This window comes from Pan paniscus, chromosome 18 (genome assembly GCF_029289425.2).
Source record: "Pan paniscus chromosome 18, NHGRI_mPanPan1-v2.0_pri, whole genome shotgun sequence".
Lineage (NCBI taxonomy): Eukaryota > Metazoa > Chordata > Mammalia > Primates > Hominidae > Pan > Pan paniscus.
Window position 1 is genome coordinate 3,576,039 of NC_073267.2, and position 14,676 is coordinate 3,590,714.

The 14,676-nt window shown below is 54.8% G+C and overlaps 2 protein-coding genes across 4 annotated transcripts in view; one reads left to right on the forward strand and one right to left on the reverse strand.

The window, feature by feature from the left end:
- BICDL2 (BICD family like cargo adaptor 2) overlaps positions 1–14,676 on the reverse strand; it is a 31,156-nt gene that overhangs the window by 3,353 nt on the left and 13,127 nt on the right. The window contains exons 1-5 of one of the 3 annotated variants that reach the window (XM_003804689.6): positions 14,491–14,608; positions 7,733–7,853; positions 7,260–7,396; positions 5,653–5,948; positions 3,956–4,267 (exon numbers count right to left, since the gene is read on the reverse strand). In XM_003804689.6, coding sequence (XP_003804737.1) covers positions 3,956–4,237 — 282 coding nt within the window. In that variant the 5' untranslated portion in view covers positions 4,238–4,267; positions 5,653–5,948; positions 7,260–7,396; positions 7,733–7,853; positions 14,491–14,608. Of the gene's footprint in view, positions 1–180; positions 3,888–3,955; positions 4,268–5,652; positions 5,949–7,259; positions 7,397–7,732; positions 7,854–14,490; positions 14,609–14,676 lie in introns of those variants that run through there. The other 2 variants (XM_063598284.1, XM_063598285.1) reach the window with 2 other exon arrangements.
- LOC100995547 (putative uncharacterized protein FLJ46214) lies at positions 4,868–5,509 on the forward strand. Its single transcript, XM_008962738.3, has one exon. It carries the CDS (start codon positions 4,868–4,870, stop codon positions 5,507–5,509), a length of 642 nt encoding a protein of 213 aa, XP_008960986.3.

Genomic DNA, 14,676 nt, shown 5'->3' on the forward strand with positions numbered 1-14,676 from the left:
GGGACAGACACCTAGGGAGAAAGCCTAAGGGGGCCTTGTGTCCAAGACAGACACAAAAGCAAGGGAGAGTGAGGGAGGAAGCGTGAGCAAGACCCAGAGATTTAGAGGGAAGGTTCCGAGCAGACAGGACGCGTGGGCCCGGGGCAAGGGTGGGGGTGGGGATCTCTGATGACCACTCACCTCCAGCTGCTGCCGGGGCTTCTGGACCTGAGGTCGCAAGCGCCGTTTTTGGCGCCTGAGTCTGGCAGAGTTCAAGCCCCGGCCCATGGCAGCACACACCTGCTGTGTCCCAGGGGCTCTGGAGGCCTGGACTCTGCCCAGCACCCTCCCCAGCTCCTCCTAGCCAGTTCCCTCTAATTAACCCTGGTCAGCCCCGCCCTGGCCCAAAAACCTGTCTGACCAGCGGGGGAACGCCCTGGCACACCCAGATGCCCAGCGTGGGGAGGCAGATGAGTCGGGGGTTAACCTCTGGCCCACTCTCTCTAGGCCCTCAAAGCGGGATGGGCCTGGATGAAGGTGACAATTGCCACAGCTGCTGCAGCGACTGGCAGGTACCCTGCATTAGGGCTCTATCTGCATTGCTTCATTTCATCCACTAGAGGGAGAATCACTAACGTCCTGGGTTTACAGATGGAACAAGCTCAAGAGTTGCTAAGTGCCTTGCCTAAGGACACACAGTCATTTATTGTTGTTTTTATTTTTTATTTATTTATTTATTTTGAGACAGATCTTTACTCTTTGGCCCAGGCTAGAGCGCAGTGGCACTATCTCAGCTCAAGGCAATGTCCGCCTCCCAAGTTCAAGAGATTCTCCTGCCTCAGCCTCCCATGTAGCTAAGATTACTGGCGTGCGCCACCCTGCCCGGCAAATTTTTTTGTTTTCTTAGGAGAGACGGGGTTTCACCATGTTGGCCAGGCTGGTCCTGAACTCCTGGCCTTAAGCGATCCACCCTCCTCGGCCTCCCAAAGTGCTGGGATTACAGGCATGAGACACCGTGCCCAGCCGACACACAATAACTTCACAAAGCAGGGATGCCAACTCAGGCAGCAGAACTCTTAACCGAATACTGCAGAGGCAACACAGCTTCAGGATTAAGCTGTCAGGTTCAAGGTCAGATTGTCCTGGCTGATGCTCGGCTCTGCTGATGCCTTGTGGCCTGGACACAATATCTCTAAGTCTATCCACCCACACTGCTATCAATCCTCCCACATTTCCTGAGCTCCACTTGTTCTGGGGTCTGCTGTCAGCGGCACGTGAGACCACCAAGTTCACTGCTTCAAGCAGCTTAGAGTCCAGAGGGCATGGACACATGCCGGAGCCAGGTAGTTTCAGGGAGACAGTAAGGGCTGTAAAGAGACCCGGGAAATGATAGAGAGTAAGGAGTGGGGTGGGGGTGGAGGGTCCTTCAAGGAGGGCATCATGTTTGAGTCGACTTCTGCAGGACAAGAAGAGCCACCAGAAAGAAGGCTAGGCATTAAGGAACAGCAAGTGCAAAGTTCCTGAGGGAACAAGCGTGAGTTCTTGGAGGAACCGAAAAGAGCCCTCATTGTCGGGGAGAGGGTGGTTCGGCTGCCCTTCTTGGAGGAGGGGAGAAAGGGGTGGTGCCGCTGTGATGAGGTTGGGGAGGAGCCCAGTTCTCCGGGACTTTTAGACCCTGGGGAAGGGTTTTGGTTTCATTCTAAGTGTGAGGGGGAGATTCTGGTTGAGGAGTGAAATGATCTGATTTGCAGTTTTTGAAAATCCTGGGCTGTCCCTTAGAGAACGGGCTCCAGGGGTCAAAGGTGGAAGCTGGGGGCTGGGCGCGGTGGCTCACACCTATAATCCCAGCACTTTGGGAGGCTGAGGCAAGTGGATCGCCTGAGGTCAGGAGGTCAAGACCAGCCTGGCCAATATGGTGAAACCCCGTCTCTACTAAAAATACAAAAATTAGCTGGGCTTGGTGGCGCACACCTGGAATCCCAGCTACTCGGGAGGCTGAGGTGAGAGAATCACTTGAACCCAGGAAGCAGAGGTTGCAGTGAGCCAAGATCGCACCACTGCACTCCAGCCTGGGCGACAGAGCGAGACTCCATCTAAATAACAACAATAATAAAAGAGTGGAAGCTGGGGACTCAGGAGAAGGTGGCTGGAGTGTCTGGGGCAGAAGTGACGGAGGCTGTGATCTGTGATCAGCTTGGAGGCTGCAGAGCCGACCAGTGGGTGGTTGGAGTTTAGAAGAATCAAAAGGGCTTGCGGATATTGGGGGGAATTTGTTCACTCAAGAAAGGTTGGCTGAGCGCATTGACTCACACCTGTAATCCCAACACTTTGGGAGGCTAAGGCAGGCAGTTTGGTTGAGCCCAGGAGTTTGAGACCAGCCTGGGCAACATGGTGAGACCCCATCTCTACAAAAAATGCAAAAATTAGCCAGGTATGGTGGTGCATGTGTGCCTGTAGTCCCAACTACTCAGGAAGCTGAGATGGGAGGATTGCTTGAGCTAGTGAAGTTGAGGTTCCAGTGAGCTATGATTGCACCACTGCACACTATAGCCTGAGTGACAGAGGGAGACCCGATCTCCAAAAAAAGAAAAAAAAAAAATAGAGAAAGAGTCCAAGGAGGTGCACAGGCTCTGGTCCTCAAGGTTGGGAAGGCGAGGATGGGGACAGCAGGAGATGGGGGCATGGAATCGAGTGCGTGGAATCAAGTGCCACTTGTGTTGAGATGCCCACTAGGTGCCCTGGTGGAGAGGGTTAGCTACCCAGGTCAGGCTCAGGGCAGTGGTTGGGGCCGACGCAGCAGATAAAGGAGGGTGTTCAGGAGACCAGATGTGAGCCCCAGAGCAAGAATTGGGCCAAAAATAGAACCTGGGCAGAGGGAACTGTTCCTACCTCATTGGGCTGGGCAAGAATCAATGGAGAGTCATGGAAAGCACTCAGCCCAGTGCCAGGCAAGGAGTGGACACCCATGACTGTTGCCTGGTGTTCCACTATACTGCTGAGGAGCTGGACACAAGATCCAGAGAGGGCCAGCAGCTGACCCAGGGTCACACAGCTGGACAAGGGTCTGAACCCAGTTTGTTTTTGTTTTTTGAGATGCAGTCTCGCTCTGTCACCCAGGCTGGAGAGCAGTGGCATGATCTTGGCTCATAGCAACCTCTGCCTCCCAGGTTCAAGTGATTCTCTTGCCTCAGTCTCCCAATTAGCTGGGACTACAGGCACACCCCATCATGCCTGGCTAATTTTTTTTGTATTTTTAGTAGAGACGGGGTTTCACCATGTTGGCCAGGCTGGTCTTGAAGTCCCGACCTCAAGTGATCCAGCCACCTCAGCCTCCCAAAGTGCTGGGATTACAGGTGTGAGCCACCATGCCTGGCCTGAATCCAGGTCTTAATCCTCAGAGTTCATGCCTTTTTTTCTTTCCTTTCCTTTCCTTTTTTTCTTTTCTTTCTCTCTCCTTCCTTCCTTCCTTCCTTTTTTTTTTTTTTCAGGATCTCACTCTGTTGCCCAAGCTGTAGTGCAGTGGATCATAGAATCATAGCTTACTGCAGCCTCAAACTCTAAAATTCCTGGGCTCAAGTGAACCCCCTGCCTCGGCCTCCTGAGTAGCTGAGACTACAGGTGCCACCACCACATCCAGCTAATTTTCTTATTTTTTGTAGAGACAGAGTCTCACTACGTTGCCCAGGCTGTTCTCGAACACTGGGCTAGTGATCTTCCTGCCTTGGCCTCCCAAAGTGCTGGGATTACAGGTGTGAGGTACTGTGCCCGGCACCCAGAGTTCATGTTCTTTGCCACTGGGCAACACTGCCAGGGGGACTGGGCCCAGCTCTGACCTGTTCCAAAGTCCCCCCCTCGCCCGGCTGTCCTCCCCAGCTCCTCTCTCCTTCCGTTGCCTGACTCCCTTCCCTGGTCCTCTCCAGGCCCACCCGTCCTCCCCTGCCCACCCACCCACCCACCCCGTCCAGTGCTAGCTCACTTCCTCACGCTCCAAGTGCTGGGCGCTCAGCGTCTCCAGCTGCCGCCGCAGCTCTTCATTTCGCTCCAGAAGCATCTTGCCGAGCTCCGCGGCCAACAGCAGGTCTTTCTCCTTCTGCTGCAGCTGCAAGGCTAGGTCCTCGGGCTCCTCAGGCCCTGGGCCCCCTCCCAGGAATGAGTCCCGCCGCTCCAGCACAAAGGGGAAGAAGCCCTCGTCGCCGCTGGGAGAGGCGCCCCCTGAGAGCGGCCCGGACGGGAAGCTGGGCCCATCTGGAGAGCTCATGTCACCTGCAGCATCTGCGGGGACAGGTGGCTGCGGGACACTCTACTCTGCAGCCTGACAGGGGCTCACCCTCCGCCCAACACCTGACCCTCCAGGAATTCTCCACCTGCTGCCAGCCGGCCCGGTCCTGCAGCCAGGGCTTCCTGGGCCACAAAGGGTTAATGACCTGTGTTTTGGCTACCCAGTTCCGTTAATGTCCCTGGGGTAAACTGAGGCAGGAAGCAGAAGGAAATGACCTGCCCAGCCTTTGGCCTCTGCCAGACAATCTCTGTCCCCAGGAAAGCTCATTCCAGTGCTCCAGGGCCACAGGCCACCTCTGCTCCCTGTCCCCTCTCTTCCCAGAACCCAGCAGTTTGGCTTGTAGCCCCTCGCCATCTGAGACAGTTCCCAGAACCCAGGTTCTCAGGGACTCAGCAGTTGGAGTTGAGCCCAGCCTCTTCTCCTCTCAGGAATGCAGGACCCTAAGGCTTGGGAACTGAGGTATCTTCGCCCCCAGGAATCCAGCTCCTTCCCCTGCCAGAAGCCCAGATCCCAGCCCCTGACCTCCCGGGTCTCTCGCCCTCATTCTCCTGTTACCTCCTGAGCAGGTGCTTTGACTCCACCCTCCAGACTCAGAGGTCCCCACCTCCAATGTCCCCCATCAAGGATTCCCACCCCAGTCCCCATTTTCCACGGGACTCAGGCATTCATGCCCCCACCCCTCCGGACTCAGGAGCCCTGACCCTCAGCCCCCCAGTTTCCCAGGGCCCTGGCGTGGGGCCCAGGACAGGGCGAGGTAACAGGTTGTGCCGGCCGCCCGGCCGCAGCGCGGCTCGGAGTTTCTGTTTACTTCCCGGTCCGCCCCTGGGGACGGGAGCCCTGGGCTCCCCTAGGGCTGCTCAGGGGCTGGGGTTCAGGGGCTCGGGTCAGAGGGCCCGACACAACAGCTTTACCAGCCCCAGCCCTCCGGGGGGTCAACACCCACTAGGCACACACACCCGTGCTCTCCCTCCTCCTCTCGCCCGGTGTCCATGGGCAGCCCTGCTCGCAGGACGTGAGTGTCACGGTGGTCCCAGCCCAGCCGCCCCCAGGCCGCTCCCGGGGATCTCCCTGACTTGGCCCTCGCGGGCCCCGCTCCCCCGCCCCCCTCCACGCGAGAGACAGGGACCTGGAGACCGCTCCCCCTCCCCTTCCGCACCTAGCTGCCCAGGTGTTGGGGCCTCCAGCCCCCCGACCCCCAGCCCCAGGCGTCGGAAGCCCAGAGAAGCGGCTGGGCTCACCCCCGACGGCTGAGTTCCTGCCGGCGCCCCCGGTTCCCCGGCGATCCCGGTTCCCCTGCCCCCGCCCCGGCTCCCCCACCTTCTCCGCCGACGCGGCCGGACCAGGCCCTCCCCAGGCTCGAGGGGCCCGGCCCTCGGCGTCCCCCAGGCTCTCACCCGAAGCCGCCGGGCTCCCTCCGAGGTCCCCGCGGTCTCCGGTCCCCTCTTCCGGAGGCGGCTCCAGGTGTGCGGCCAACACAGGTGAAGGGGCGGGGCCGCGGGAGGGGCCGGGGCGCTCCCTGGCTGCCTGAATGGCCGGGCGGGGTCGAGGGAGAGTCGCTTCCACCTGGGTGGGGGGCACTGGCCCAACCTGCTGTGGTTGCAAATGGCCCGGCCAGTTAACTGAGCATCTACTGTTTGCAGATCCTACATTGAGGTAGCCGCCGCTCCTTTCCCGTCACGACTGCCTTGCCCTGTGGGGTAGGAAATTATTAGCAATGACAACAACACCGAATCTGACATCTTAAGCATTCTGCTAAGTAAACTCTTTTTTATTTTTTAGAGATGGGATTTTGCTCTGTCACGCAGGCTGGAGTGCAGTGGCACCATCACTGCAGTCTCGTCCTCCCAGGCTCAAGCGATCCTCCCACTACAGCCTCCCCAGCAGCTGGGACTGCAGGTACATGCCACCATGCCCAGCTAATTTTTGTACTTTTTGTAGGGGTGGGGTTTCACCATGTTGCCCAGGCTGGTCTCAAACTTCTGGATTCAAGCAATCCTCCCGCTTCGGCCTCCCAAAGTGCTGGGATTACAGGCATGAGCCTCTGCTTCTGGTCAAGTAAACTCTTTTATAGGCATAACTTGTTGACCTTTTTTTTTTTTTTTGAGATGGAATTTTACTCTTCTTGCCCAGGCTGGAGTACAGTGGTGCCATCTCAGCTCACAGCAGCCTCTGCTCCCGGGTTCAAGTGATTCTCCTGTCTCAGCCTGGTGAGTAGCGGGTACTATAGGCATGCACCACTACATCCAGCTAATTTTGTATTTTTAGTAGAAATGGTGTTTCAATGTGTTGGCCAGGCTGGTCTCAAACTCCTGACCTCATGATCCGCCCACCTCAGCCTCCCAAAGTGCTGGGATTACAGAGTGAGCCACCTCCCCGGCTCAACTTGTTGACTTTCATGATGACCTGATGACGAGGAACTGCTGTCATCCCCATCTTACAGATGAGGAAGCTGAGGCTCGGGGGCGGAGGGGGGTCCTCCACCTTGTTTGGGGTCCCCTGGTCAGAACTGGAAGGTGAACAGCACAAGTGTGGCTTTAGGGTCATGCTCTTTACTGATTCCCATGCCGCAGACAAGGACACTGTAGCCCAGGCAGTGACAGTGACTTGCCCAGAGCCATGCCCGAGTCCGTGTGGCTCCACACCTGGGGTTCTCAGTTCCTGAGTTATGCAGAGCTGGGGACCGTGCTCTTGTCTGGGACAGGGGCCTTGGTGTGGAGATGGGAAGGTCCGGGGCTGGGGACCCAGGGTGGCTTGGGCAGCAGTGATGCCCCGTCCATGGCCTTGTGTCTTGTCACGATTTATCTCCAGACTCCAGGGCTCCCTGGGCCTCGTGACAGGGGCTCCTGGCCTAGAGAGCAGGACAGATGGAAGGCTGGGAGCAGCGGCGTGCTGGTAAGCGTTTAACAACAGGCTCCCCGGCTAAAACAAAAGCCCTCGCTCGTTGCATTTGCCAATATCCATGATGCAATACCCGCTCCTCGGCTGACTTCCAGCTACTCACCTGGCGTCACGGAGTGCAGAGGTAGAAGGGGCTGTGCACATCAGCTCTGGCTGGCCGGTGTCAGCTGGGTCTGTGCACCTCTGGCTGGGGGTCAGGACTCCTGAGTCTTGGGGGTCTGGGGGCTACTTACTTGGGTTCTAGAAAAATAGGAGGAGGGTGGGGGCTGGGACTCCTGGCTTGTGGGAAAAGGGGAGCAAGGACTCCTTGGAGAGGTGACTTAGGAACTGGGACTCCTGGGTCCTGGGGCTGGGACAGGGTTTTCTGCCAGCAGAGAGTAGGGGAGCCAGAGATTTGTCTTACAGCCACATTGCCCAGCAAGCCTGACACTTTCTCCCACTGCACCTGTGGGAGCAGCCTGGTAGCCACTGGAGGACTGAAGACATCCCAGCCTCCCCTGGGTGCTGCTATGTGACCCTCTGGAAATAGAAGCTCAATGTCCCCTCCAAATGCCAGTCACCCTGGGCCCCACTCACACCCACACGTAGCACATCTTGAGCGCCTCCTGCCAGGCTGAGCTCATCCCAGGATGAAGTGATTACAGCCCTACTCCCAGAAGGTTCACAGTCCACCTGGGCCATGGGAGGGAGCGTAGACCTATAAACCAGAAATGAACAAATAAAACGGTACAGCAAAGTGCTTGGCCCATGGGTGCTGGCATCACATGGCTTCGGTACAGGATCCAGTTGGCCACATACCAGATGTGGGTGCCTGTGCCCTTCAGCTGATTAACCTCTGCGGCCCTCAGTTTCCCCATCTGTAAAATGGGGATGATAGTTCCTAGCTTATAGGGATGTGAGGATTTTTTTTGAGATGGAGTCTCGCTCTCTCCCCCAAGCTGGAGTGCGTTGGTGAGATCTCGCCTCACTGCAACCTCTGCCTCCCGGTTTCAAGTGATTCTCCCGCCTCAGCCTCCTAAGTAGCTGGGATTACAGGCGTGTGCCACCACACCTGGCTAATTTTTGTATTTTTAGTAGAGACAGGGTTTCACTGTGTTGCCCAGGATGGTCTTCAACTGACCTCAGGTGATCTGCCCGCCTCAGCCTCCCAGAGTGCTGGGATTACAGGTGTGAGCCACCGTGCCTGGCCAGGTGTGAGGATTGAATGAGTGTGAAGTGCCAGCACTTAGTCCTTGCTGGTGATCTCCGCGTGGCCACCAGAGATGACTCACCTGCATGTCACACTCTATTTCATCCTCAGAGCAACCCTATGAGGTCACGCCATTCACAGGTGAGGAGCCCAGCTCAGAGAGGCTAAGTCATTTGTCTGTGGGTACATAGCAGAGCCTTCATCCCAGCTTGCCTAGCTCTCAGCCTCAATCACTCTTGGGAAATTTGTGTTGTTTTTGTTTTTTTCGGAGATAGGGTCTCACTCTGTCACCCAGGTTGAAGTACAGTGGCATGATCATAGCTTACAGCAGCCTCGAACTCTTGGGCTCAAGCGATCCTCCTGCCTCAGCCTCCTGAGTGACTGGGACAACAGGCAGATGCCATCATGCCCTGCTAACTTTTTTATTTTTTGTTTGTTTGTTTGTTTTTTTGAGACAGAGTCTCGCTCTGTCGTCCAGGCTGGAGTGCAGTGGCACGATCTTGGCTCACTGCAAGCTCCGCCTCCCGGGTTCATGCCATTTTCCTGCCTCAGCCTCCCGTGTAGCTGGGACTACAGGTGCCTGCCACCACGCCCGGCCAATTTTTTGTATTTTTAGTAGAGATGGGGTTTCATCGTGTTAGGCAGGATGGTCTCGATCTCCCAACCTCATGATCTGCCCGCCTCGGCCTCCCAAAGTGCTGGGATTACAGGCGTGAGCCACCACGCCCAGCCTAACTTTTTTATTTTTTGTAGAGATGCGGTCTTGCTATGTTGCCTAGGCTGGTCTCGACTTCTGGCCTCAAGCAATCCTCCTGCCTTGGCCTCCCAAAGCGCTGGGATCTGAGGCATGAGCCAGTGTGCCTGGCTTTGAATATTTGAATCTGGTCCTCAGTCTCCTCTGGACCCAGGAGTCCTGGCCTCCATCTCCCTGTTGGGTCTAAGAGTCCTGGCCACCCAGCGTGCAGGGGACCTCAGCCCTCCCCTCACCCCCAGGCTCCCTGCTGATCCCAGGAGAAAAATGAATAGGAGGGACAGAGTGACCTCAGGGAAGGCCCGGGGAGGCTGGGACATGTCTGGTTAAGAAGGAAGGGATCGGCCGGGCACGGTGGTTCATGCCTGTAATCCCAGCACTTTGGGAGGCCGAGGTGGGTGGATCACGAGGTCAGGAGCTCAAGACCAGCCTGGACAAAATGCTGAAACCCCATCTCTACTAAAAATACAAAAATTGGCTGGGCGCAGTGGCTCATGCCTGTAATCCCAGCACTTTGGGAGACCGAGGCAGGTGGATCACGAGGTCAGGAGATTGAGACCATCCTGGCTAACATGGTGAAACCCCGTCTCTACTAAAAATACAAAAAATTAGCCGTGTGTGGTGGCGGGCGCCTGTAGTCCCAGCTACTCAGGAGGCTGAGGCATGAGAATCGCTTGAACCTGGGAGACGGAGGTTGCAGTGAGCCAAGACCGCACCATTGCACTCCAGCCTGGGAGACAGAGTGAGACTCCATCTCAAAACAAAAACAAAAACAAAAGACAAAACAAAACAAAATACAAAAATTAGCCGGGCGTGGTGGCACGCGCCTGTAATCACAACTACTTGAGAAGCTGAGGCAGGAGAATCAGTTGAACCCGGGCAGCAGAGGTTGAAGTGAGCTGAGATCGCACCACTGCACTCCAACCTGGGTGACAGAGCAAGACTCCATTTCAAAAAAGAAAAAAAAGAAGGGAAGGATGATCACCCAGCCTCACCTGCTCTCCAGCCCAAACAAGCCAGCTTCCAGGGTGCTTAGTTTGGTATGCCCTCCCCGCCTTTCCATCCACCCGCTGAGCCCTGGGGGGTTCTGAGTCTTGGTTGGGAGTTGAGGAGGGGTCTCATCCCTGGGGAAGCCTCGTCAGATCTCACAATGCCGTGGGAGTCTATGCTAGGCATCCAGAGGCCAGCAGAACCCCACTCTCCTCTTGCCCTTCCCCAGAAGCAGTCTGGTAGAAATAACTTGGGTCCAGACCCAGGTGCCTCCAGGCTTTTATGACGCATGCTAAGTCCATGAACAGTAGGTAGTATTGTTTGGAGCATTTAAAACCTTTATATAAAATATTTCACACTGAATTCATTGTTCTGCAACTTGTTTTTTTGATGTATGCTTATGTTTCCAAGTGTTTTCTCCCACTTATTAAAAAAAAAAAAAAATCAGGGCAGGCACGGTGGCTCATGCCTGTAATCCCAGCACTTTGGGAGGCCGAGGAGGTGGGTGGATCATGGGGTCAGGAGTTCAAGACCAGCCTGGCCAAGATGGTGAAACGCCCTCTCTACTAAAAATACAAAAAATTAGCTGGGCGTGGTGGCAGATGCCTGTAATCCCAGCTACTTGGGAGGCTGAGTCAGGAGAATCGCTTGAACCTGGGAGACAGAGGTTGCAGTGTGCTGAGAATGTGCCACTGCATTCCAGCCTGGGTGACAGAACAAGAGTCTGTCTCAGAAAAAAAAAAAAAATCAGCTTTGGCTGAGCACAGTGGCTCACACCTGTAATCCCAACACTTTGGGAGGCTGAGACGGGCAGATAACTTGAGGCCAGAAGTTTGAGACCAGCCTGGGTAACATGGCAAAACCCCGTTTCTACAAACAATACAAAAATTAGCAGGCCATAGTGGCGTGTGCCTATAGTCCCAGCTACTCACAGGGCTAAGGCAGGAGGATCACTTTAGTCCAGGAAGTGGAGGCTGCAGTGAGCTGAGATTGTGCCACTGTACTCCAGCCTGGGTGACAGAGCAAGGCCCTATCTCAAAAAAAAAAATAATTCAGCTTTATTGAGGTAGGTATTAGCTTCCTAGGGCTGATGTATGTAACAAAACATCCACCAGCACGGGAAACAGAGCAAGACCCCATCTCTACAAACATAAAGAATAATTAGTGGCACATGCCTGCAGTCCCGGCTGCTTGGGAGGCTGAGGTGGGAGGATCCCTTGAGCCCAGGAGGTCAAGGCTGCAGTGAGCCATAATTGCATCACTGCACTCCAGCCTGGATGAGAGAGCGAGACCCTGTCTCAAACAAAAAAAGAGAACCAAAAAAACCACAAAGTGGGTTTACACAACAGAAAAATTATTGTATTACAGTTCTGGAGGCCAGAAGCCTGAAGTGAGGGTTGGTTCCTTCTGGAGGCTCTGAGGGTGAATCTACTCCATGCCTCTCCCTGGGCCATGGTGACTATAGATGCTCCTTGGTGTTCTGTGCCTTGTGGCCACATCAGTCCAGTCGCTGCCTCTGCTTTCACGTGACCTGCCCCTCTAGGTCTTCTTAGTCTAAGACTGAAATTTCCCTCTTTTATAAAGATGCCAGCCATTGAATTTAGGGCCCACCCTAAATCTAGGATGATCTCATCTTGAGATCTTTAGCTTATGTCTGCAAAGACCCATTTTTCTTTTTTCTTTTCTTTCTTTGAGACAGAGTCTCGCTCTGTCGCCCAGGCTGGAGGGCAGTGGCACGATCTCAGCTCACAGTAACCTCTGCCTCCCGGGTTCAAGCAATTCTCCTGCCTCAGCTTCCCAAGTAGCCGGGACCACAGGTGCGAGCCACCACATCCAGCTAATTTTTGTATTTTTAGTACAGATGGGGTTTCACCATGTTTGCCAGACTGGTCTCGATCTCCTGACCTCGTGATCTGCCCGCCTCGGCCTCCCAAAGTGCTGGGATTACAGGCGTGAGCCACTGCGCCCGGCCAGCTTATGTATTTTTAAGACAGGGTCTCACACTGTCACTTGGCTGGAATGCAGTGGTGCAGTACCAGCTCACTGCTGCCTCACTGTCCCGGGCACAGGTGATCCTCCCGCCTCAGCCTACCAAGTAGCTGGCACTATAGGTGTGCACCACCACTCCCAGCTAATTTGTGTATTTTTTGTAGAGACAGGGTCTCACTATATTGTCCAGGTTGGTTTCGAACGCCTGGGCTCAAGTGATCTGCCTGTGTTGGCCTCCCAAAGTGCTGGGATTACAGGCATGAACCACCACGCCTGGCCTAAAGCGTAGGCTTTAATTTATACTAGGTAATAAAGTGCCTGACTCCCTTTTTGATGTTTTACAGCTGACAGCTTTAAAGCCCCGTGCCTACCTCTTCTCCTTGTGCCCACATGTGGGCAAGCTGATCTGAAGGCCCTGGTGCCCTCTCCCTCACTCTATAGAGAAATTTAAATTAGGAAAGTCCTGGCTGGTTGGAAGGGACCCTCATCCCACTTTATCCCCTAACCATAATAAAAGTCCCTCCTTGAATTACTTGAACACGGGAGGTGGAGGTTGCAGTGAGCCCAGATTGTGCCACTGCACTCCAGCCTGGGCGACAGAGTGAGACTCCATTAAACACACACACACACACACACACAAAACAACAACAACAACAACAAAACCCTCCTTGCTCTCTTAAACCACTCTCAGAGCTGCCTGGGAGCCCACTCTGCTCTCCCAGAAAGCCTATCGTTGAGTAATCAAACTCTTCTTATTCTCTTGGTGTGTTCGTGGCCTTATTGGTCTCTAATATGAACCAAATTTGGCACATAGGGTAAATCACAAAACATGTTTCTATCTGCAGAGGGTGAATTTCTTTTTATTTATTTATTTATTTTATTTCTATATGAACAAATGCTGCCTCCCCTGCAGAGCATCCATTTCTTTCTTTCCGTTTTTGGTAGAAATGCGGTCTCAGTATGTTGCCCAGGCTGGGTCTCCCTCAAATTCCAGGCCTCAAAGGATCCTCCTGCCTTGGCCTCCCAAAGTGCTGGGATTACAGGTGTGAGTCACCACACACCTGGCTAGAGCACGAATTTCATCTGGGTCACACCTGGCCAATACTTGGCATTGTCAGACTTTAAAATTTTGCCAATCTGATGACAAACATAGGATCTGTTATGGAGTAAATTGTGCCCTGTCAATATTCTTATGTTGACCATTACAGGAATGGTGGCTCACGCCTGTAATCCTAGCACTTTGGGAGCCTGAGGCAGGAGAAATGGTTGAGCCTAGGAGTTCAAGAAAGCCCTGAGCAACACAGGGAGGCCCCGTCTCTACCAAAAGAAAAGAAAAAGAAAAAAAAGAAAAAACATGGGCATGGTGGCTTGGGCCAGTTGTCCCAGCTACTCGACAGGCTGAGACAGGAGGATTGCTTGAGCCTAGGAGTTCCAGGCTGCGGTGAGCTATGATCATGCTACTGCTGCACTCCAGCCTGGGAGACAGAGCGAGACCCTGGCTCAAAACAAACAAACAAACAAAAAAACCAAAACCAACCAACCAAACAAAAAAACAAACCAGAGAGAGAAGAAGAATTTGTATGTTAAAGCCCTAACCCCCAGTACCTCAGAATGTGATTATAGTTGGAGATAGAGCTGACAAAAAAGTGACTAACTTAAAATGAGGCTTTTAGGGTGGCCCCGATGATTGACTTCTTACAAGAGGTCAATGACCAGGCGCGGTGGCTCACGCCTGTAATCCCAGAACTTTGGGAGGCCGAGGCCGGCAGATCACGAGGTCAGGAGATGGAGACCATCCTGGCTAACACGGTGAAACCCCGTCTCTACTAAAATACAAACAAATTAGCCGGGCGTGGTGGCGGGCGCCTGTAGTCCCAGCTACTCGGGAGGCTGAGGCAGGAGAATGGCGTGAACCAGGGAGGCGGAGTTTGCAGTGAGCCGAGATCGCGCCACTGCACTCCAGCCTGGGCGACAGAGCGAGACTTCGTCTCAAAAAACAAAAAACAAAACAAAACAAAAGAGGACGATACTTCTGGGGTGTGCAGGCGCAGGGGGACGACCGTGTCGGGAAACAGCAAGAGGACGCCCATCTGCCTGCCCAGGAGGAGGCATCAGGAGAAACTAGCCCCTCAGGCACCTTGATCTTGGCCTTCCAGTTTCCAGAACTGTGAGAACGTAAACTTCTGGTTGAGCCTCCCAGTCCTTGGTGTTTTGTTCTGGCGGCCCCAGCGAGCGGGCGCGGGATCGCAGTGTTTGCCTTTGCATCTCCAGCTCCGCATCCTGCTCGCTGTTTATTTTGTGAGCAGCTCCGGCGGCTGCCCCTGAACTGCTCCGAGACTGAGCAGTTTAACTCACACTCGCCCAGCCGCCCTCCCCAGGAAGCCTCCCGCCCGCTTCCTCCAGTTCCTTCCCCACCTGTCCGGCCTCCTAGCCCGGTGCTCTCGGCGCGGGAGGGGGCGGCTCGCAGACCCCCAGGTCTCGGCTTCCCGGATCTCCCCCGCCTACTCACTCCCCGGTCCCCGGCTCCCGGCACTGGCAGGCGCTGTGGCTTCCGCGCAGTGCCTGCTGCATTTAAATGTCCGGCACTTAGGGAGAGGGGTG